The following is a 25,184-nucleotide window of genomic DNA, read 5'->3' on the forward strand; positions in this document are numbered from 1 at the left end:
TGTGGCAGTACCCTCCCCCACCCCCATTTCACATATAAACAGCAAATCGCACCACAACGACCTGTAAGCTCTACGCAGGGGAAAGGATAGACTGGGAGCTATATCTAATAAAGGGCGATAAAAAAAGTTTTATCCAACATCGATTAAATAGAATTTAAATTGATCAACATCAACCCCCTTCCAAAAAAGATTGACCTTTTGTAAATACACCCCAGGACATCCAGACAGATTTGTACTTGGAAAAGGGGCTGATTCCGTATTCGTACAGGTCCTAATTCGGCCCCGTCTCCAACGGTGGGGGTAAGCGAACGCTTTCGCCAAAGTTTTCACTCGCTGGGGTCTGCGCAGCGTTTCATGGCCGTGCCTATAAAATGGTGGATGCGCCCACCGAACACAGGTGTTCCCCTGCCTGCTCGGGGCGGGCGGATGATGTCACACGACGCCAATGACCATCTCTAATTCGCAGAAGAGCGTCCATTATTTTTATCTGTTGAGGAAAAATCATTTGATGGTGAGTGACCGTCGAATGACTTTACCTCTGTGCAGGAGCGTGCGAGCAGGTGTGTAAGCGTTCACATCACTTTGCAGCTCGGGTTTGTGTGGTGGGGTGGCGTGCGTTTGGCGTGGCGGCGTTTACCTGCTCGTTAGGCAGCGAATATACACAGAATAGCAGGCAGGTCTGAATGACCCCAAGGATTGCTGGCAGCACAAATATTGTGGGTGGCCAAGCACCCTCCAAGTTGGCACCTATGTATGTGGAGAGACTGTACTGTGAGGTCTGACACCACACCTTGTTAGCACGCCTGCATTCACAGAGGCACCTGTTCACATCCACTCACAACCCCCGGGACAATGTTCTCAGCTGGTACCCTGGGTGGTCATTGCAGAGACATTACAGTCACTTACTCCCACACACGGGGACCTGGTCTATGTACATACCATAATGGGACACTGTCATTGGGTCACCAGCATTATGGTCAACAGTCATTAGGTCGACATGAGTCTAGGTCAACATCGGTTAGGTCGACAGGGTCATTAGATCAACATGGGTTAGGTCGACAGTCAAAAGGTCGACATGGGGTTTTTCACATTTTTTTGGAGCCAACGTGCCGACAAGCGGTATTTAATGCCCTATCATCCACTGGGGCGTGGCGGGAGAATAAAATAGTGTGCCAAGTGCACAGAGGCACCGTGCCCGAAGCATGGCGAGTGCAGCGAGCCATGCAAGGGGACGCAGTGCTACGTTTCAGTGTCCATGTCGACTGTCGAAATTCAGGACAAGGGATATGTCAAAAAACCCATGTCGACCTAAATGCATGTCGACAAACATTGTGGTGACCGAATGATCCATATCCACTATAACTATATTGTAAAATGTGCAGTAACCCAGCACCTTCTATCAGAACTGCACTAGATGGAGCCACACAAACAATGCATCGCTCTGTGCGTATTCCCATGCCATGCGTGTGTAACCAGGCTGCTCTCCCAGACATGCAGGAATACTATGGGGCGATAGCAAACCATGATCAGGGGAAGGCTGGCACTGTTTGGGCAAGCAGTTACCCAATCATAGGCTAAAGCTGGTCCAATCAGAACACTGCATCCTTACCTGGGGCACCTGCAGCAGAGGCATTATTACTAATATGCCCACCTGCTGGAAGAAGTTTCCCACACAGTATATATAGTGTTATATGAGGAGGGACTAACAGATATCGCAAAGGTATCCAATTGCTCAGGGGCGTAACAATGGCACTGCAGCCCAGGCTGTGGCTTGGGGGAGCCGGCGCTGTGGGGGCGCATGGTCTCTGCAAATTCCATTGGGTCTATCGATAAAAGCAACTCCACAGGGGCAGCTGAGTGACCCCCTGCTGCGCAGGGATAGCTGGCTGGCATTGGTCAGGCTGGACTTATCACTTTGCCAGGCCAGCGTGTAGGCGGGTAGTGCATACATGACCAGGCTGGCAGGATCCCACGTGCACAGTGGATGGGAGCACAGGATTGGGCCTTCAGCGTAACTTTCAATTAAAAAATAGTGAATAAAAAAATGTAAGCAGTCTGTGACAAGGACACCACAACATGTAGGTCCCCATACACTGCAACAATATGTCTGACACTGAAGTCGGATGCGATTTCCCTTGAAGTCCCCCTGGACCTTCCTGGGAGTGATTCCAACCGAATTTGTACTTTGGCGTCTTTTTTTGCATATGATATATCGCATAAGATATATCTAGCCACAATAAATCGCATGCAATAGGTCTTATGAAATACAATTGTAGCGTGTATATCTGGTGGTCTGGGTTAAGGGGCTAGGGGGACTGGAAATGTCAATCACAGCACTCCATTTTCCACCCGATTCCGATAAATCGCTGGTGCAGTACGACCAATGTAGTGGCTCCTAGCCGACACTCACAGGACAGAGCATTGGATCGGATGGAAAACACATACGATGTGACACTTTACAGATGATATATCGACCCGAAAGGTCGTAATCTAATTAAATCGTGCAATATTGTTGTATTGTTGTAGTGTATGGAGTCCTTAACATGGCAGGAGCTGATTGGCAAGCTGGGTTTGAAAAATGACAGGTAGGAGCTGATTGGTTGGAGGTTTATCACTCTCCATTTTATAACAATTCAAGCTTAGAAGCTGGGCACATTTCTCACATTGGACAAGATGTACTAAGCTTGAAATGTTATAAAATGGAGAGTGATAAACCTCCAATCAACTCCTACCTGTCATTTTTCAAACCCAGCCTGTGATGTGGCAGTTAGGAGCTGATTGGCTGGTGGTTTATCACTCTCCATTTTATCACTTTTCAAGCTTAGTACATCTGGCCCTTTATATCTTATATTTGATACCGCTTTCCCTTACCCTTCAACTTTATACGCACATTGAAGCCAATTACCTCATGCAGTAACCTGCCGGGAAGTCTTTGGACCATGGGTGGGAAACCAAATCACCTCACGCAGGCCCCGACCGAGACCAGTGTGAGATGTCACGGTCACAGACCCCATTAGGGATAAACAGAGTCAGCTGACTGTCACCACTAAAGACTGAGTAGGACAGGAATCTGCCTGTGATGTGTATAGCAGGAGAGGTCAGGCAAGTGATTCATACATTGCTGATATATAACCAGCATTACGCTCTGTCCTGAGATGCAGATGAAGCCGCCCCTTTACAGATCGGCGGGCTCAGAGATGCAATTAACATGCCCAAAATGGCAAAATAACTGTGGCATGATGGGCACGGTAATTATCACTACATAAAAGGATGCAGCGGCAGCTGCTGTATTTCACTTCTACAATGGAATACTAGAAGCTTAAGTAATAACGAGGCAATTACGCTGCCTTCATTATAATGGCAAAATCCAACAGGAACATGCATTTGTGTTATACAGTAATTACAGGCCAATGAATATAAACTCCCTGGTTCTAACAAGTAGCTGCTACAGTATGTACCTCACAGAGCATCATTTTCAGTACTCCGGTCACCACTCACTGTGAAGGCGGCCATCTTGTCACCTTGCTGTGCTGCCATTTTCTAGAATATTCATGCAAATGTGACACAAAAATGACAGACTTCAGCGTTGTAGGCGACGGGTATATTTTCTCCACATTTAATTATAAGCGCACGTCTTGTCATGTTATGAGCAATTTCCCTTGAATGGGAACGGCTTTACTTAAAGTAACTGTAATTGGAGGACATGGAGCCAATTCAGCATCGCACGCAAAGTATCTGAAGCCATTTTGCACGCTTGGAAAAGCTGTGATTACTCTAGGCTGCATCTATGTGCATGCAGTGTCCATACACATCTGTTTATGAGGGCGGCTGTTATCACTATCGGTGTGTATTTGCACCAGCGCTGTCCTTGGTGCAAGAGATACGACTGACGTAGCTAGATATTTGTGTACGCCATGTGTGAGCAATGTGCAATGCAGCCACTGCGTGTTTCACAGATCAGGCACCACCAGGCTCTTCTCGCAGAGATGCAGATGTACTAAGGGGTGTATTTACTAAGCCTTGGAGAGAGGAAATTTGGATACAATTTACCAGCCAATCCGCTTCCATGTTACAGGCTGTGTTCAAAATATTAAAGTTAGGAGTAGGTTGGCTGGTAGACCTGTAAGCAAGGCTGCAATTTTTGCAGATGGACAAAACCATGCTGCACTGCAGCCGGGGCAGATGTAACATGTGCAGAGAGTTAGATTTGGGTGGGGTGTGTTCAAATGGAAATCTAAATTGCAGTGTATGAATAAAGCAGCCAGTATTTACCCTGCACAGGAACAAATTAACCCCCCCCCCCCCCCAAATGTAACTCTCTCTGCACATGTTACATCTGCCCCACCCATGGTTTTATCCATCTGCAAAATTCCAGCCTTGCTAAGAGATCTGAATAAGGCCCTTAGTACAGTACATAGACCCCTAAGTTTTGGAGTGGATCAGGTTCCAATGGGACTTGAGGTTCAGGATTTTCCCTTAGTCAAAAACAAAAAGCATTTCATCCTCTCCTCAGTTCATAGACATTTTGGATGCTGTCCTGCAGAACCCAAATAACGGAGACACCTCTGGGTGTAGGGGGAGGGAATAGCTGTCTTGGAGTAGGCACTACTGTCTCCTCCCCTCTACTAGCTTCAAACTATCCAAGCCCAAGCAAGTAAACCTGGGTACACACTAATATATATATATCTGCATAACAACTGATCTGCAGATATATCTACAGACGGATTGGGCAGCGTGTTCTCCATTCACACTGCCCGATCCGTCGGAACTGACATCACAAGTGGACAGGTGTATTTGCATGCGCCCGCCCACAAGCTGTCCATCACCGGCGGCTCCCGGCACAGCTGTACGGGTGGTCAGCGGATCGCCCCGTACATACAGCGCGATGCGCCGACATATCTCTAGATATATCGGGCATCTGCTGTGTTGCAAACCTGATAAAATATATCTGTAAATGACACTGTTCACAGATATATCGCTTGTATACACTGGCCGATGGTGCATTGGTATACCGGAGTTTCATGCAGACCACTTACATTTAGATTTCAGTTAGGGCGCGCCCTTCTCACATCTACATCTCTCTACACGGGTTACATCTGCCCCACCTGCAGTGCTACCCAGGTGCATATTACCTTGCTCTTACTTTATTGCCAATCAGAGAGGGAGAGGGAGGGAGGGAGGGGGAGAGAGAGAGAGAATCAGAGTTATAGAATGAGTGAGCGCATGGGGTCCCCAGATGAATTTAGAGAAATGGATTCAACGGTAAGAACAAAACCCTCTTTTCTCATTCAGGGGCGTATGTATCAAAACTTGGAGAGAGATATAGTGGAGGGGTGGGGTACAAATGGTTTAGTTATTAGATAGCCAATAGGTTAACACCATATGGTCATTATGAATTAGGCTGACGGGTAAAAGGTAGACACAGATTTTTGTGTTTCATTTGTACATTTCATTATCTCTATTAAAAAAAAAAAAAACCTGTGTCAACCATATGTGTGTCAAACATAACCGCGTTAACCCTTTTGTCCCCATTAACCTAATGGTGGCTGTCAATGTACAGTGTATACTCATAGTCTGGAACCCATAGAGGCTAGACATACAGGGACAGATGTATTAAGCCTGTGAAGTGATAAAGTGGAAGGCGATAATGCACCAGCCAATAATGCCCCTAACTGTCAAGTGTCAGGCTGGGGCGAGATACAATGGAGAGTGATTTTTCAAAAACAGACTGTAAACTGTTAGGAGCCAATTGGTTAGTATTTTATCTCTCTCCACTTTATTTCTCTGAAATCTTTGAGACATATGCTCCTCACTGTGATACATTGGTGTTGTTGCCATGACATGCCCCCTAAGGGAGGGTCCGGTGTCATGAGCCCCATTATTATATCAGCATAGTCTGGAGAAACCAAGGGTCAATCAACCTGTGGCCCCTTACACACCGCACAGGAGACCAAACCACAAGACTAAACATTCTACACCATGTGGCCAACCCCCCAGGGGAGATTGGACTGTGGTCCATGATGTAAGAAAATGAGCCACTGTTTATATAAATCAGATCATATGTGCCATAATACTGTAGGTATATACTGTAAATACAAGGTTTTAATAATAAACAATACAAAAGAACTATAATAAATAAATACATCTGACTTTTATTACAAAAATAGTCCACACACTGAAACAAAAACATTTACAGGAAAAGATGCTACAAAGTTGGACTATGAAACAGTCAACTATTACATAACAAGGAAACAGTGACACTGTATGACGGGGACAGGCGGAGAGTAGTGACACTGTATGAAAAGGGGACAGGTGGAGAGTAGTGACACTGTATGACAGGGGGACAGGTGGAGAGTAGTGATGCTGTATGACAGGGGGATAGAGTGACGCTGTATGACAAGGGGACAGGCAGAGAGTAGTGATGCTGTATGACAGGGGGATAGGCAGAGAGTAGTGATGCTGTATGACAAGGGGACATGCGGAGAGTAGTGATGCTGTATGACAGGGGGACAGGTGGAGAGTAGTGACACTGTATGACAGGGGGACAGGTGGAGAGTAGTGATGCTGTATGACAGGGGGATAGAGTGACGCTGTATGACAAGGGGACAGGTGGAGAGTAGTTATGCTGTATGACAAGGGGACAGACGGAGAGTAGTGACGCTGTATGACAAGGGGACAGGGCCAGGGCAGTGATGCTATATGACAACGGGACAGGCCCAGGGCAGTGACGCTGTATGACAAGTGGGCAGGCCCAGTGGCAGTGACACCATATGACTATGGAATAGGCACAGGCCAGTGACACACAGAACCAGTGTACTAACACTGTAGGACAACGAAACAGATCATGGGCAATGACACTGTATGACATCTGACCCTACCCAATGCACTAGATCTGTATGACCACCGAACAGCTGCAGTACAGTGAAACTATATAACAACTGTACAGACCTAGTGCAGAGACACTGCAGGTCAATGGGACAGAATAACTGCAGTGACACAGTTTGATTATGGTGAGGAAAGACTTCATGTAGTTACAGGCAGACACACTGGGGGAGGACATAGTTTAACTTTGGGGCAAACCCAGTGCAGTGACAGAGTATGACGGCAGGGCAGACCAGGCCCAGAGCAAAGCAGAGCCAGTGCAGTGACACTACATGACAACAGGGCAGACCTAGTGCAGTGACACTACATGACAACAGAGCAGACCCAGTGCAGTGACAGTGTATGGCAGCAGGGCGGACCAAAGTACAGAGACATTATATGACAGCAGAGCAGACCCAATGCAGTGATACTGTATGACAGCACAGCAGACATAATGCAGTGACACTATGACAGCAGATCAGACCATTGCAGTGATACTATGACAGCAGATCAGACCCAGTGCAGTGATACTATGACAGCAGAGCAGACCCAATGCAGTGATACTGTATGACAGCACAGCAGACATAATGCAGTGACACTATGACAGCAGATCAGACCATTGCAGTGATACTATGACAGCAGATCAGACCCAGTGCAGTGATACTATGACAGCAGAGCAGACCCAGTGCAGTGATACTATGACAGCAGATCAGACCCAATGCAGTGATACTATGACAGCAGAGCAGACCCAGTGCAGTGATACTATGACAGCAGAGCAGACCCAGTGCAGTGCTGAAGGACTCAATGGAGAACAGAACATTGTTTTAGAACATGATAAATATGGAGACAGTATGAAAGCAAAATACCAGTGAAGCTGCACAACAGAATTTATATTTCATTAATATTATACCCTGTGCTTGGTTCTGCTAGGTGCTTCAATATCCTGCCCCACAAATGGCCACGCAGTCAATGCATTACAGACTCCCGATTATAATGCCCAAAGAAAATGTATTCAGGAGCAGGCTTCTAACATGGGCTCATATTTCCCTGAGACTCGCTAAGCCAAACCTAAGCTCAATTTCTCCCCAATTATTTCTGACACTGCAAAATAAAATCCATATTTAAAATCAAAGAATTTAAAAACTAAAGATAAAAGGCACCATGTATGTCCCTCACTAGATCCTCCACATATCAGTCCTGACTGCCCTTACCCTACCTCTCTACTTATCAGTCCTGACTGCCCTTCCCCTACCTCTCTACTTATCAGTCCTGACTGCCCTTCCCCTACCTCTCTACATATCAGTCCTGACTGCCCTTCCCCTGCCTCTCAGCCCTGACTGTTCTTCCCCCAAATATCAGCCCTGACTGCCCTTACCCTACTTATCAGTCCTGACTGCCCTTCTCCTACCTCTCTACTTATCAGTCCTGACTGCCCTTCCCCTGCCTCTCAGCCCTGACTGTTCTTCCCCCACATATCAGCCCTGACTGGCCTTCCCCTCCTCTTCCACCACATATCAGCCCTGACTGGCCTTTCCCTGCCTCTCAGCCCTGACTGTTCTTCCCCCACATATCAGCCCTGACTGGCCTTCCCCTCCTCTTCCTCCATTGCCCTGACCATTGTTCTCTTACCTCTGCCTCCACATTGTACACACAGCTGCTCATATCCACTGGACCTCTAAAGATCTAGTAGCTTTACTGTCCTGTACCCTCCTATCTCAGACTAAGCTGCTCCTCCATGTCCCACCCGAGCCCTTCCCCTGCCTCCTTATGCACAGTCTCTGTTCACATACATAACAGTAAAGTCGATAACATCAAACATTTTGGAATTTAAATAATCCTGTTCTGTTGTCACCAAAGTCTGTATTTGTAATTATATCTTGAGCGCCCTGTAGTGGCCGGTCTGAGAGGCTGCTGGTCAGTAAGGCATCCTGGTCTTCTCAGGGTTCAATCCTACGTAGGCTGGTTCGGGTGATCGAGTCTCTGAAATAAAAGCGTTAAATACCGCATGATTATACACATAGCATGTATATACATATACAGCTCATATGTTCATATTCACAGAGAACCACACGTGATCTACCCGTGCTGTCTGTACCTGGCACTTGTGTGAGGAAGCAGATCTGTATACAGCTGTGGGATCTTGCGAGACGTCAAAGGGCTGAGGGCTTCCCTGAGACGCTGGTAATTCCTCTCCAGCTCACGATGATACTCCCGCTGATCTGGTCCAATCAGAGTCTTGTTTTTCCTCAAGGCATCTTCACACCTAGATAATCGGGCCAGGCTGTGCATCATATCTCCGTACCATCATACACAACCTGGCTGCATCCACCAATCCTCAGTACTTGCTAACAGCCCCAAGACTAATCCTTCTGTATCACTTCCAGCCAGCCCAGACTTGGGCAGCTGAGTTCCAGTCATGTTATACTTCCCATCTTCATCACCATGGGCACCTTTCTTGCCAACATTCCCATCTTGGGTACTTACAGTAACTTCCAAGGCAAGCCATTCTTGGGTTACTCATCCCATCCTTGCTAACCTGACTTTAAGCCATTCCCTCCTTGGGCATCTCACTTTCCGCCATCCCCTCCTTTAGCATCTCACTTGCCGCCATTCCCTCCTTTAGCATCTCACTTGCCGCCATCCCCTCCTTTAGCATCTCACTTGCCGCCATTCCCCCCTTTAGCATCTCACTTGCCGCCATTCCCTCCTTTAGCATCTCACTTGCCGCCATTCCCTCCTTTAGCATCTCACTTTCCGCCATCCCCTCCTTTAGCATCTCACTTGCCGCCATTCCCCTTTTCAACCATCTCCTTTAGGACCTCCCTCCCTGCCATCCCTCCTCTCTTCCCACCAATGCCTCATTGGGCACTAAGCTTCCTCTGGGGTACTCTACTCAGTGCCTTCATCATTTCATCATCTTGCCACCCCACCCCCTTTAACACCCTGCACAGTTTCCCATTGTGCCCAATCTTTGCCCTTACCGCTTGGTGAAATCCCTGAAGCAAAGTCGCAGCTTGTTGTGGAATCGGTAGAGACGGGGATCCTCGGGAATCTCGGCCAGAAACACTTGGGCCACCTCCAGGGGTCCCTGAGACAAAATACATTGCCATTCATGGTTCAGCTACAGAGATATCCATGTAGCTATAAAGCAATACTATGTTATGAGCCAAGGGCACAGCCATACAGAGTGGTGAATGCAAATATTGGTCACAAATATCCCCATTGTCTAAATAAGGACTAAAATACCTCATGTAACGGGGGCAGGAAAGTGACCTCCCTGTAAATGTGTCTTTGCATTCCCTTGCAGGAGAGGATTTATACAGCTCTGGAAGAATATCCTGGGCATCACATAGTGTCTGTGTGCCCATTCCAATAAAAGGGAACCAGATGTGGCCTGCGAGGACTAAGGGCTTTGGCTGCTTAGCAAGTGCATAGGCGCCACCCACTGGACGAACAAATGCCCGCCCCGGGACGCCCTGCGAATCCTCTCGGAAGCATGCGAATGGATTTGTAACCTTACACATCCATTTGCATGTGAGCGTACGGGGGAAAAATAAACAATTTGATGGTCGCCGACCATCGAATGATTCCCCCAGTTCAGAAACAAAATTCAGTTTATACTGACTTTCATTGGCTCAGAAATGTCTGAGAAGGGGGCCGGCGCTGACGTCATGTGACATAAGCCTCCCGCCCCGTGAAGGCTTCGCCATGCCTGCGTTCTCGTGAGGACGCCCAGCATTTTTCTGGGGTGCATCCACTGTTTCTGTGGGCACGCCCAGGAAATGCTGGGTGTCCCCATGCGCCAGCCATCCCCATCAGGGGGTCTGCCCTGATGTCTGCAAACACCTCGGCAACTGTGATAGTCACCAACTGCATTCGCACAGGGAGGCTGCACATGGGCAAGCCATCGGAACGGGGCAGATATTGCATAAAAGCAAATGAGTCGTTTATTGCGAGCACCTACATGTACAAAATATCAGGCACTTTCAAAATATAAAAAAATCAGATATGCAAATATATAATACACATAATACGCAAACTGTAACAAACAGCAGCTCCCGGCACCCAGAGCAGACCGGAGTGGTACAGTATAAATAGTATGAGTCTTCTATACAAAATACACTACCCCCACCTCGGTGTGCAGTAAAAGACAAAACTGGAGTGCCTTGGGCACTAAAAAAAACAACGATCTGCCTTGGGCAGGGGGTGTGGTCTAGATGAGGAGGAGGAGCCTGTGCTGTCAGAACTAAACCCTTAGTACCCAGACTCCTTCAGGGCCAGCCACACCAGGTATTCTCCAGTTCCTCCCATCAATGAAAGAAATATTAATTCTGGTCATGGTCTTCCTTTTACACATGCAAGGTGGCACAGCGCCAACCTGACCAGATAATACTGCTCCATGCTAGGTACAGTATAATGTTAGAGTTTCAGAATTTGTCTCTATTACCTGGTTTACAGTTGTTCCGACACAGCCTTGGAGAACCATCTGCAGCATCTTGGCATCAGCCGGTTCCTGGTGGGTAGCAAATGCCAGTTCCTGTGTTTTCTTCTGCATATCTTCAATGGCAACCTCAACTGGGATTAGCACCACCTGAAAATGACAGTTTGTGTATACAATTACTGACACCCAACAACTTCCTGGTGCCACCACCCATCTGACATACCTATAGAGCCTAGGGATGCTATCTGAAAATAAAGCACTCTCGCCCAATTACTTATACGGGAACATGAGCTTGACAGGGTGCAGCCTCTTCTATGCATGTACTTACCTCTTCCCGATGCATTACATTGACCCGAGTCTTGATGTAGGGGAAGGCATGTGATGTGGTGAGGACGGTTTTGCGTTTGTATTGTTCATGAAGGTCCCCATGTGCCCGGCCATCCAGGGTGAAGGGTGTACAGAAGAGGAAAGTCCGAAGGTTGTAGTTCTTATCAAAGTAAGTGACCCGATCCTTCAGTTCATACGTGTCAAAAAACGGTTCCACATAAGTGATCTGTATGTAGGCCTGGCCAGAGAAGGTAAGAGAGAACATGTTGGTGCTATGGGGGAACATAAGTGGCAAATTCCACAGCTTGACCATGTTGAAAATATGATCAACAACAAATCCCTACAAAACATTGTCTGCTAAGGACAACTAATAAACATCATAAAGGCCAGAATTCTGACGTTTAGACCATGTTAGCATTCTGATTGTGGAACTTGTACACCGCTCCCTTATAGTGGACTAATGTAAGCTGAACCATTGGCAGCTCTTGGACGATCCACCCTGAAGTCAGTCACATTACTCTGCACCTCTTCATACACACCCAGAGCTTTCTTATGTAGTTTCCAGGTCACCTCCATTATAATTCCCCTCCAACAGGGTGATATCATGCAGGCTGCCCTATAGCTATGTATCCACAGCCATTGTATGATCATGCATGGGGGTATCAAGCCAAGGAGAGAGCTAAAGTACCAAACAATCAGTCAAGTGAACCAGTATTGAGATATACGATCCAGGAAAGTTCCCATTTTAATATATACTGGTACAGCCTGCAAAAGGTCTGCATCCATTCCTGGTCATTCAGGGCTGGCCAAACTGGTCTCCAATATCTACCAACCAGGTTACATTTCCAAAATCACATAGCTGGTGCACATGTGCAGTCATTACTAACGGTCACATTCCCCACACCACCTAGCTGGTGCACAGGTGTAGTCATTACTAGCTGCCACATTTCCCAGACCCCCTAGCTGGTGTACAGGTGTAGACATTACTAACTGTCACATTTCCAAAATCACCTAGCTGGTGCACATGTGCAGTCATTACTAACTGTCACATTCCCCAGACTACCTAGCTGGTGCGCATGTCCAGTCATTACTAACTGTCACATTCCCCAGACCAGTGGTTCTCAACCTCGATCCTCAGGGATCCCTAACGGTGCAAGTTTTCCAGGTCACCTCACAGATACACAGGTGCACTAATTACTCACTGGCACATTTTAAAAGATCACAGGTGGAGCTAATTATTCACCAGTGCTTTTGTGAGGAGACCTGCAAAATGTGCACTGTTAGGGGTCCCTGAGGACCAAGGTTGAGAACCACTGCCCCAGACCACCTGGTGCACAGTTGTAGTCATTATTAGCGGTCACAATTCTCAGACCACCTAGCTGGTGCACAGGTGTAGTCATTACTAACTGTCACAATTCTCAGACCACCTAGCTGGAGCACAGCTGTAGTCATTACTAACTAACTGTCACATTTCCCAGACCACCTAGCTCGGGCACAGGTGCAGTCATTACGAATTGTCACATTTTCAAATATTTGCTGCATTTATTCCTAACCCACATATTCTGCAGATCCACAGGTGGCCTGAAAAACAAGGACTGTTGGAAGATCTCGAGTACAGGTTTGGCCACCCCTACTATACAATAGGTGAACTTGAACCTGAAACATCCTGGGATTACTACACCTAACCTGAAGCAGATCAGTGGGGAAAATAGTGCTTTAAGTCGACATTGTGAATTGCACAGAAGGGGCGTCTCCCTCACCTTGTTAGGGTCAAGTTTGGTTTTGTCTACATGATTTGAGTCCTTTACCACCTGAACCGTCCCTTCTCCGAACTGGTCAGCGTAGAACTCCTGGATTCAGAGAGGGAAGACATGACACAGATCATTATTGGACTTCTCACTCATAATGACCCACACACACTGTCTGATAATACAGTGCAAGCAGCCACTGCAATGCCTCCTCTCACCTCTAGACGGTGCGATATCTCAGCCAGTTTGGTAATGGACGGCTCTTTATACACAAACTCTTGCTCATCCAAGTCCCCGAATTTAGGACCATAAAATCCAACTCGGAAATATGTCCCAAACATCCTCTGTGGTCTGCACAGAAATAAGAATGGAGAACATACAAGTCAGAGGTAAATAAAAATGTTCTTGCTATTGCCCATTATTAGAGCCTGCTGCAAGGACAAACATATAGGGGGAAATACAACTCTTCACAAGGGGCCTATGTGCGAGTGTTTTGCCGACACTTCTCGACCATTAACACTGCAGAAAAATAATGACAAAACTGTTTTCCAACTCACCAGCAAATCCGGTTCCCAGCGCAAGGTCAATTGTGAGAGGGGAAGGGGAGAGAGAAAAGAGAAGACTGTTAAAATAACCCATACAAATGGTGCTAACATAAGATGGCCACAGATACACAGAATTCTGGGCAACTAAAATGGCCACATGTATAAGCTCCACCAATCAGTTAAGATGGCTGAAAGCTATTGAAATCTATCTTTAATGCAGTTGGCTTTTACCTGCTATGACTGTGTGTGGTCATCGTCTGAGTCCACTAATGGTTAATTCTACCCAATAAGGCCACCCATGTGCCTGTGACTAAATTGTAATTAAGATCTGAAGGTTTTGAAATTAGTCATATTTTAACAGCTAGAGAGTAGAGACTTATTTCTTCCCACCAAATTCAGATCTGAAAATGTGGCAAAAACATAATCTTCCACGGATGTATTACCTTATTTTCAGGGCCAAATTTGGCGGGAAAAGCAGAGTCAAAACTGAATTGCTCCTTTCTAATATAAAGTGTATTGCTATGAACATTTTGTGAGGTGAACATCGGTTTAAGTTCTGACTGAGCCCACAACACAGCTGACTACATTTGAAGATAAACAATATGGAAGGGATATGTTGGAGTTAAGGAGTTTGCAGTAGACCAATACATTTTAACATGAATATAAAAAAAGTGCACACATGCACGGTATACAGACATGACTGACAAATAAAATGTGAAAAACATGCTATAACAAGCAGGTGTGCATCCCTTTCCCATATAAAACACAAACTCATGTGATGTGCGCAAATACACAAAGCCAAACACACAACTTCATAAACACAGTCTAATTATGCAATAGGACTGAGCTGTTCGGTTGTGGACCCACTGGCCAATGGTGGGCACAAAGTCGCCTAATATTTAAAGTTGTACGAGCCCACACCTTATATGCACACATAGTGCAGCTCTTCCCTCCGGAGGCACAAGTGTGCACGGCGCCTGACCCAGGAGGCACAAGTGTGCATGGCGCCTGCACCCCCCCTACCTCCCGGAGGCACAAGTGTGCGTGGCGCCCCCGGAGGCACAAGTGTGCACGGCGCCTGTCCTCAAGAGGCACAAGTCTGCACGGCGCCTGTCCTCAAGAGGCACAAGTGTGCACGGCGCCTGTCCTCAAGAGGCACAGGGTGTGCACGCACCTGTCCTCCGGAGGCACAAGTGTGCACGGTTCCTGCCCTCCGGAGGCACAAGTGTGCAAAGTAACATTACATGTCACCTTTCCTACTGCATAAGTAGATTAGAGTTAGCAGCAAGTTATCATGGGTAAGAGAAGCCAGGTGAAAACATGAGAAACTGGTTAATTGTTGCACTGCCTACCTCCCAGCCTGTGATCTGCCCGGGAGCAAAGGGAAAAACACAGGGAAGAAAAAGAGGAATCAGTCAGAGGAATAGAGAAAAATAATAGAGATAGAAATATGTAAAGAGCAGGATGATGGCAAGGGAGTGATCGAGGAGACAGTTTACAGTATGTGTAAAATGAATGAGAAGTAATGGATGTATAGGCATTAGTGAGTAAGGGACATACATAAGTGTTCGAGAGTAAGGGATGTATAGGCATTAGAGAGCAAGGGATGTATAGGCATTAGAGAGTAAGTGTTCGAGAGTAAGGTATGTATAGGCATTAGAGAGTAAGGGAAGTAAAGGTGTTAGAGAGTAAGGGATGTATAGGCATTAGAGAGTAAGGGAAGTATAGGTGTTCGAGAGTAAGGGATGTATAGGCATTAGAGAGTAAGGGAAGTAAAGGTGTTAGGGAGTAAGGGACATACATAAGTGTTCGAGAGTAAGGGATGTATAGGCATTAGAGAGCAAGGGATGTATAGGCATTAGAGAGTAAGTGTTCGAGAGTAAGGTATGTATAGGCATTAGAGAGTAAGGGAAGTAAAGGTGTTAGAGAGTAAGGGATGTATAGGCATTAGAGAGTAAGGGAAGTATAGGTGTTCGAGAGTAAGGGATGTATAGGCATTAGAGAGTAAGGGATGTATAGGCATTAGAGAGTAAGGGAAGTATAGGTGTTAGAGAGTAAGGGAAGTAAAGGTGTTAGGGAGTAAGGTATGTATAGGTGTTAGAGAGTAAGGGAAGTATAGGTGTTAGAGAGTAAGGTATGTATAGGCATTAGAGAGTAAGGGAAGTAAAGGCGTTAAAGAGTATGTATAGGTGTTAGAGAGTAAGGGATGTATAGGTGTTCGAGAGTAAGGGAAGAGGAAAGCAAATATGTTTGTGAAAGAATATGAGGTAACAAAGATGAAAATAATGGGATGACAATGTATAATGGACGTTAGATATATTAGAATGATAACAAATGAAGTATAAGACAGAAAAAAAATTATAGAGAGAGAAAGAGAGAGGTATGAGAGAAACAGCACAAATTAATACATGGCACCAATTTTAACAATCACTATTTCACTAGTAAGTGCAGATTGGGAAAATTCACCACTGAAAGTATATACCAACTACATATAATTAAATCTAGAAGATACTCTAAAGCACTAAGCTGTTTTGGAAGCCATAGGTTTTGATACAAAAACATTTAAGATTTTGGCCTCCATACCGAGCACCCTAAAGAGAGATCAAATGATTTGCACTAAGCAACCTAAAAGGTATTGTATTTGTCGATTAATAAAAATACATTTTCTATGTGGGATTATTTCTCTAAATGCTAGAAAAGTAACTGTAACTGCAGTACAGTAATCATAGACTATTAGACATTTCAATATAATTTTATTCTTCAGAAAAATGTCTCCCTCCAGCTGTCGTATTTTGTGATGTGGACGTCATTACAGAACTTCATGTATGTGCTCAGATCTGACCTTCAGCAGTTACTAAACTTAAGGTGGGGCAAGGCACTGCTCTGGGACTGTACTACTGGGCCGTGAGCGCCCTCTAGGGTTAGCACCTGGTTGGTGATCTTGTTGAACGCCTCCTGTAACTTCCCGTGAACAGAAGCCAGCTTCTTGTAGTCCCGATTTGCTTCATAAATGGGAATGAGAAGTTTATAGACTTCATTCACTGCCTCAAACAGCCCACCCTGGATAGGGAAACACAAACACTGTATAAATACACAGCCAAACACCATCATCCGAGGGCATATAGACCAGGGGTGGCCAAACCGGTCCGCGAGATCTACCAAGGGGCCACGTTTTCCAAATCACCTAGCTGGTGCACAGCTGTAGTCATTACTAACTGTAACATTCCCCACATCACCTAGCTGGTGCACAGCTGTAGTCATTACTAACTGTAACATTCCCCACATCACCTAGCTGGTGCACAGCTGTAGTCATTACTAATTGTCACATTTTCAAACCTGCTGCATCATGCTTACTATAGATCCACAGGTGGCCTGACAAACGTGAACGGTTGGTAGATCTTGAGGACAGGTTTGACCACCCCTAATTTAGACTATATACCATCCTGGTGCCCGGAGGTCCAGGAAATTGGCAATATAAAGGCACCTTGCCGGAAATTAGTAATGAAGAGAACTGTAGTTGGGATTATTAAGCAGTCATTATTTAGACAGCAAGATCTCACAAGCAGGGCCCTCTTCCCTTATGTGTTTTCCTTTCCTGCCTGGGGTGTCACTCTCTGCTCTTTTGCTTATAGCACACTGTGGTCTATATTTCAATGCTGAGATATTGACCAGAGTGTGCTAAAACAACCAGAGCAGAGAGCAATGCCTGAGGCAGGAAAGAGGAGCTACACGGGTTTTTAAAGAAAGAACACTTATCATCATCTCTGCCACCCACAACAAAACCTCTGCCTTGGTTACTGCTGCAGCAACATTTATAAACCAGGCCCTGTAATGTTTTATACTTGAAGTCACTTTCCCCATTTTGTTCATACCGTTTCTGTACTTTGCACAGCGACGCGGGACTGTGTTACCATAAAAAATAAAGGATAAAAGTTCACCTATTACAGTTCAGGTCAAGGATAGCAATGCTGGAGAGTCCATTACTCATTAAGGGTAGATGTATGAAGCAGTGATAAGGGGGGAGAAGAAGTGAGCCAGAAAAGTGGCCCATGGCAACCAATCATAACGGAAGTAACATCTATAATTTGCATAATATAAAATTATACAGAGCAACTGATTGGTTGCCATGGGCCACTCTCCTCCCTTATCACTGCTACATACATCTACCCCTAAGTTAGAGGAAGAGACCTCAGTGAAAGAAAGTGAGGGGAAATGTTGGGGTACTCTGCATGAAATACAGGGAATGATTCAGAGGTGGGCACAATGGAGCGAGGTTTTGCTATTGAGCATGTGCTAAATCCATAACATGTGCGCATGTGCGCACGCACACACACACACACACACACACACACACACAGTGATGGATCACAAATGGCAAAGTCAGTGTTTGGGGGAGGTAACAGGGGGGTGGCTAGAAACACCACAGATGTGTCCTGACCATTTTCTCGGCACGCCATAGTCAGCCACTGCAAACCCATTCACAGATGGAGAGGCCGGGCGTGTGAGGAGAGCCAACGGTACACCGGTTGGGCACCCGATGTTCCCACTTCTGTATGCAACTGGCTCTAGGAGTACAGTCACCAATGAGGCTAGTATGGGGCGGCTATGTTGGTGTGGATCAGTTGGTCACCAGCAAGTTGTTAGACAGTCAGTAGGTCGACACCATTAGGTTGACATGCATTTAGGTCGACATGTGTCTAGGTCGACTTGAGTCTAGGTCGACATAGGTAAGGTCAACAGGGTCATAGTGTCAACAGGGTCATTAGGTCAACATGGGTTAGGTCGACAGACAAAAGGTCGACTTGGGGTTTTTCAATGTTTTTTTACCCAAATGTCGAAACAGTCGACATGGACACAGGTTAAAATGCACCGCGTCCCCTCAAATGGCGCGCTGCGCTCGCCATGCTACAGTGCCTCGCTACGCTCGGCACACTATTTTATTCTCCCACCACGCCCTAGTGGATGGTAGGGCATGAAATACCGCCTGTCCGCACATGTCGGCTCAAAAAAACAGTGAAAAATCCCATGTCGACATTTCGACTGTCAACTTAACCCAAGCATTAACATCCAGCCTGCGTGAGTGCTACTATACAGGATCGGTAACACACAAAATCCAATAATCTCTCCTCACCAAAGAGAAGCTGGCGCACGCCTGTTCCAGCAGGCCCACCAGCCCGGCTTCGGTGAAATACTTTCCGGTACAGATCCCTTCTTCATCTGGAGATACAACATCATCAGAGACCGCCGACTCTTCCAGCACATTGGAGGATATACTCTACAGGGATGAGACAGATGATAATACATAGGCTGATAGATCACAGCACGGTATACATGATCTCCATTACTGAGCTGTCATACCTGGAAGCTGACGCACCCAACCGGCAGGTGCCTGGCGTCCTCCAGCATGCTGAGATACTCTGACACCAGTGCTGCTCCGTGCACCAGGCAGTGCGCAGCCTCCGCGTGATTCCCGCGCTCCGAGTGTTTGGAAGCCATGTTCTGGAGCCAAGTTAGGCGCAGATCCGGGGAGTTCTGGTATCCTTTGGCAATCCTGAATTAACAGTACAATAAAAGCATGAAAGACTTCTACAACCCTCTGCGGGCCGAACAAGTGTATAAAAGACAGCACGGAGTCACATGTTATGCAGTCACAATTCTGGGTGGCTACAGCGATAGCAAGTCCCATGTGACCATCTGCCTCAATCCCACACATATCTATGCAACAGCAGCTCCCCTAGCCCTCAGACACTAGTAACGGCACCTATAGTGTTCATTCTCGCACCCGCCATCTTTGAAATCTCATGCAGTTGTCTATCACCACTGATATGCAAACCAGACCTGTGTTAGAAACACCACAGCAGAGCGCGACGCCCCAGGCAGGGAAGAGGTACTGCGCGGGATTTCAAAGATGGCGGTTGCTAGAATGAACACTAACCTATACCTACCCCAGGCTTTTCCAATGGTTCCGGATTAAAAGGGTCGTCAGTGTCTAGATAGTCGATAGGTTGACATAGGCAAAAGGTGTTCGGAACGCTTTACCGGTTCCAATCAGAATCCATGTTGAAAGCATGGAAAAAATCTCAAAATTTTTAAAAATAGTTAACACATTGTCGACCTTTTGGTTGTTTCAACCTTTTGTCAACGATGAACTGGCTTATGGCGACCAACTGAATGTCAACCTAGACATTGTTGACATATCATCGGGATGGATACAGTATTAGAGATAGACAATGTCTAGGTCGAAGCCTTAAAATGGTCAACATACCATAGGTCATTATTAACAAAAAGGTCTATATGAACATGGTCGACACCCACAAGGTTGACATGAGTTTTTCACATTTTTCAATTGTCAATGTCGACATGGACACCGTACGAAGTGTACCGCTGCACTCGCCATGCTTCGGGCACTGTGCCTCGCTGCCCTCAGCACACTTATATTCTCACTCTATGCCCACTTGGATAGTAAAGTATTAACTACACCAATAAAACCATAAAAACTCATGTCCACCTTGTGGGTGTCGACCATGCCAATGTCGACATAAGCATGCCAATGCCGACCTATGGTATGTTGAGCAATTCCAGTATACGCAGCTTAGCGCACAGGTCTTAGGCCCTATGTTAGACCAGTAGATGGCGCTCACCGGAACATGAGGTCCATCAGCATCTCAGGATCTTCTTGGTGTTCCTTCATTTTCACCGTGTCGGTAAGGATCATGTGTAGGTTAAACACCAAATCCTGAACCTGCAGAAAGAAGAGATTGTGACCCACAGACGCCCACCATTAGTTTCTACCGTCTGACCACCTGAACGTTACAGTATGAATTCTGCAGGTCTGTCGAGCAAATGGAAGGCAATGACCAAAGAAGGATATTTAGTATTTAGAAGAAGGAGGGGTGTATTTGAACTAATTTAAGACGACAATAAAATAAAGCTGCTTATACTTGAAAATAAGTACTGATTGATATGAATATCCTCGTTTCAGCTTGCTGGCCTAATGTACATGGGTAGGTGCACATGAACTCTGATGAGGTAAAGGCAGCCATTTTGTATGCTAGCCCAAAAAGATAAACCAGCCTATCAAATCACTTCCTTGTGACCTGCTAGGCCGTGTACTCATATTGGACAATACCACAAAATAACCACCTGTACTGTATGCTGGCAACAGATAAAGTTTGGTCTTTGGGCTTTATTTACTAAGATGTAAGTTCTATTGAAGATGGGATGTTGCTAAGAGGAACCAATCAGAATCTACGTCTTATTTAATTGGTACTTTCTAGATCATAGATAGAATCTGACTGGTTGCCGATAGCAACAGCCCATCTTTTAAGTCTAAATTCGGGTGAATAATAAGTCATTAAATTGGTCGTCAGTCAATGATTTACTTGGTCAGGGAAAGTGGTGTCCCGCAGTTCCAGATCTTCCTCAGAGTAGGTGAGGATGGTCTTCAGGGACCGCCGCAGGTATTCCTCATTGAACTTTTGAGAGGTCCCCACTAACGATGACAGGGACATGGTAACCTGCATCTTCACTCGGGCGAAATTCTGAGCCAAGGAGAAAAACAAAAAGTTACTCTAAGCCCACATGGTGGTATAAAGAGAACGGGACAGCGTCCATAGTGGCCAAGTAGGAGTCCTAACCATCCATAGAGTAAATTAACTAAATGAAAATAGGTAATGTTGCCCATAGCAACCAGATCCTGCCCACATGCTAGGATCTGCCACTTACATTTCCGATCTCAAAGTTCTGTCTCATGAGGAGGTAGAGGGAAGCGCTGGCCTGTGTGCGCACACTGCTGATACTGCTGCTGCAATGACGCAGGAGGCGGAGACAGAGATCAGAGCACAGTTCAGTGTCATCCTCAAACAGCATCTCTGGGAACTGAGGGGGGGGGGACAAGAGACAGGAAAGTGACTACGATTGGAGATGCAGCCATCTCAGCCCCCTGCACACGGTAATTCTCTAGGCTCACCTTGCACACCAGCGCCCTCTGGCTGGTGAAGCAGTGCTGCAGGTACAAGGCACTCTGGTTGTAGCCCATGCTGTGTAGCAGGACTTTTAGGACTCCTCCCAGGATGCTTTCCTTCATCTCCGACATCATGACTGTCTGTGGGGAAATAGACACAGATGGGTAAAAAGCTCTGTGTGTGTGTGTGTGTGTGTGTGTGTGTGTGTGTGTGTGTGTGTGTGTGTGTGTGTGTGGGTGTGTGTGTGTGTGTGTGTGTGTCAGTGCGATGTGAGGAAACAGTAGTTATGTCTCCACCGTCACTTGTTACCTCAACAATGATCTCCAGTGTGTCCAGCACCACTAGATTGGCCTCAGTGGCCATATTTCCATCCACCGTCACCTCAAGCTCTCGTTCTGCTTGTGTCCTGAAATAAGATGGAGGATAATGAGACCCAGTGTGGTGACACAAACACATGGGGCCTTATTCTAGTTCACTCTTTCTGACAAAATCCTTCTTAGATGGACAAAACCATGTGCACTGCAGGTGGGGCAGATGTTACTTGTGCAGAGAGAATTAGATTTGGGTGGAGTTTTACTTCAAAGTGAGATCTATATTGCAGTGTAAAAATAAAGAAGCCAGTATTTACCCTGCACAGAAACAAAATAACTCCCCCAAATCTAATTCTCTCTGCACATTTTACATCTGCCCCAGGTGCACATGGTTTTGTCCATCTAAGAAGGATTTTGTCAGAAAGAGTGAACTAGAATAAGGCCCATAGTGAGCATGAATGGTAGGTTTCCATGCCAAGAGAAGAGCAAGAGACAACCTTCCATATAGGATAACCATGAGAATATATTACAGGCACTGACAGACAATAACATAAAAAATAACACATCACTGTTTATACAAAAATGAGTATGTCCTGCTCTCACACAGTCCTAGTGGGTCCTGCTCTCACACAGTCCTAGTGGGTCCTGCTCTCACACAGTCCTAGTGGGTCCTGCTCTCACACAGTACTAGTGGGTGCTGCTCTCACACAGTCCTAGTGGGTCCTGCTCTCACACAGTCCTAGTGGGTCCTGCTCTCACACAGTCCTAGTGGGTGCTGCTCTCACACAGTCCTAGTGGGTGCTGCTCTCACACAGTCCTAGTGGGTGCTGCTCTCACACAGTCCTAGTGGGTCCTGCTCTCACACAGTCCTAGTGGGTCCTGCTCTCACACAGTCCTAGTGGGTCCTGCTCTCACACAGTCCTAGTGGGTCCTGCTCTCACACAGTCCTAGTGGGTGCTGCTCTCACACAGGTTATTTTCCTAGGGAGTTCTGCTATCACACAGATTATGGTCCTAGTGAGTCCTGCTCTCACACATGTTATGTTCCTAGTGAGTGCCATTCTTACCCAGGTGATGATGACGCTTCAGAACACATATTTGAAACCACTTGTGATTTGATTCCCATTGTCCCATAGTTACAGACCACATTACATAATGATAGACAGCCGCCACACTTCCCTTACAACCACTATGAAGTACTGACTGATAATGGAACAAGCTTTGCACTGTTGGCCCTTCTGCATCACTTTCCTTAGAACCAGGAGCACTGCAGTAGGGTAAATAGCTATTGTGTAATAGGAACACAAAGTATGCTAGTAAGGAAATGGGTACATAATATACAATAGTATCTGGAGAATGGTCTCTTTATGGTGGCCCATCAGTATATCCAGAAAGACAGAATTTCCCAGCATGTTACATGTTCAGCTCCCAGAGGTTCTCACTTTTCTGTCTTCTCGCTGTTTGGCCTCCACTGTGTAACGTTTTTTCTCCATCGCACATTCTCCTGGCTTCCAAACGGGCTGCGCTCTGCCGGGGAAACAGAGACCGTGAGGGTCATACGGTGTCTGGAGTCTCAAAAGAAAACTTATTACAGGTCAGGTCAAGAGAGAACCTAGGCAACCCCGAGGTGGGCTACCGGTGTCAGCAAGGTCTCACCTCGACTACGTTTCACCATGTCCTGGCGCGCCCCGATAGTGCCAAGTATGGCCTCCTCCAGCCGAGCTTTCATGTCCAGCGATTTCTTAAATGTCAGGCTGTTTATGCGCTCAAAAGCCTTCATACCCTAATGGAACAGGAGAAACAGCCATGGAAGCACAATGTGAAGCAAATGTAAGAACATACAGGGCCTGGATCTGAGCTGCACACAACCGGACTGGGAACTATACGTGGCTGTATCGCGTATTTCTGTTCATAGTCCCCGCCAATGTTCCCTCTAATTTTACGAAGGCTGTGTGCGGTAAAAGATTTTGGCTGTGCAACTTTGGAAGGAAATTAACATTTTTGTGCGTCACTTATATATAACTGGAAAATGACGTTCAGCATTTGTGTTAACTTTACTTCAAAATTATATTAAACATTTAAACATTCAAAACACAGCACATGATGTAGTTAATGGGTGAAACACACAATAATTGAGTCCACAACTACAAAAAGGGACCATTGCTGCTTTGTGCGCTCTGTTGTAATGTCTGTGCGCACGCTCGTCGAGTTGTGTGCGCGCGCACAGCTTAGAGGGAACACTTGTCCCCGCCCACTGTCTGCTCATCCCCGGCCATAATGAGCACTTACACCCATCCCATGCTGGGGGCAGGAGAGACATATGTGCAAACCTTTCCTGCCACATTTACATGCCCCAGAATATGACAGTTACATGCCCCCGACAGTCCCATATTCTTTCTCATGCCTCCGATTTGTCACAGAAAAATGCCCACTTCATGGATGTACAGAAGCACCTGAGATATGTCCATAGACAAATTGCCTGATGTGCATGTATAGTCTTCTAATACACTAGATGTGGCCAGAAATGGAGCTGTGTTCAAATCACAATCAGGACCATAATGTATACTCACTTATCATTCAGTTACACTGGGCTACAAGTACATACAGTCTGCATATACAGCAGAGAGGGCCTCACCTTGTACTGGAAGCAGGACACACACACACCCAGAGGTTACATTGTACTAGAAGTACAGTCCCAGCAGAGAGGGTCTCACCTTGTACTGGGAGCAGGACACACACACACACCCAGCAGTTACACTGTACTAGTAGTACAGTCCCAGCAGCGAGGGTCTCACCCTGTACTGGAAGCAGGACACACACCCAGCAGTTACATTGTACTAGAAGTACAGTCCCAGCAGCGAGGGTCTCACCTTGTACTGGAAGCAGGACACACACACCCAGCAGTTACATTGTACTAGTAGTACAGTCCCAGCAGCGAGGGTCTCACCTTGTACTGGAAGCAGGACACACACACACACACACACACAC

At 46.3% G+C, this 25,184-nt stretch overlaps 1 protein-coding gene across 7 annotated transcripts in view; it reads right to left on the minus strand.

Annotated features, from left to right (window-relative positions):
* Nucleotides 1-6,127: 6,127 nt before the first annotated feature.
* Nucleotides 6,128-25,184, minus strand: part of DOCK6 (dedicator of cytokinesis 6) — an 86,003-nt gene continuing 66,946 nt past the window's right edge. For 4 of the 7 annotated variants that reach the window (XM_083185175.1, XM_083185174.1, XM_083185171.1 and 1 more), the window contains 18 exons: nt 23,853-23,979; nt 23,639-23,723; nt 22,196-22,292; nt 21,892-22,026; nt 21,648-21,800; nt 21,305-21,463; nt 20,564-20,664; nt 19,281-19,473; nt 19,054-19,197; nt 16,851-16,982; nt 15,275-15,289; nt 13,596-13,721; nt 13,390-13,479; nt 11,631-11,867; nt 11,309-11,452; nt 9,843-9,949; nt 8,957-9,124; nt 6,128-8,841 (listed from right to left, as the gene is read on the minus strand). In XM_083185175.1, the coding sequence (XP_083041301.1) occupies nt 8,799-8,841; nt 8,957-9,124; nt 9,843-9,949; nt 11,309-11,452; nt 11,631-11,867; nt 13,390-13,479; nt 13,596-13,721; nt 15,275-15,289; nt 16,851-16,982; nt 19,054-19,197; nt 19,281-19,473; nt 20,564-20,664; nt 21,305-21,463; nt 21,648-21,800; nt 21,892-22,026; nt 22,196-22,292; nt 23,639-23,723; nt 23,853-23,979 (2,256 nt within the window). In that variant the 3' untranslated portion in view covers nt 6,128-8,798. The remainder of the gene's footprint in view (nt 8,842-8,956; nt 9,125-9,842; nt 9,950-11,308; nt 11,453-11,630; nt 11,868-13,389; nt 13,480-13,595; nt 13,722-15,274; nt 15,290-16,850; nt 16,983-19,053; nt 19,198-19,280; nt 19,474-20,563; nt 20,665-21,304; nt 21,464-21,647; nt 21,801-21,891; nt 22,027-22,195; nt 22,293-23,638; nt 23,724-23,852; nt 23,980-25,184) is intronic. The other 3 variants (XR_014473614.1, XR_014473613.1, XM_083185172.1) reach the window with 3 other exon arrangements.

Source organism: Crinia signifera, chromosome 4 (assembly GCF_055691185.1).
Source record: "Crinia signifera chromosome 4, ASM5569118v1, whole genome shotgun sequence".
In the NCBI taxonomy this organism is placed as follows: Eukaryota; Metazoa; Chordata; class Amphibia; order Anura; family Myobatrachidae; genus Crinia; species Crinia signifera.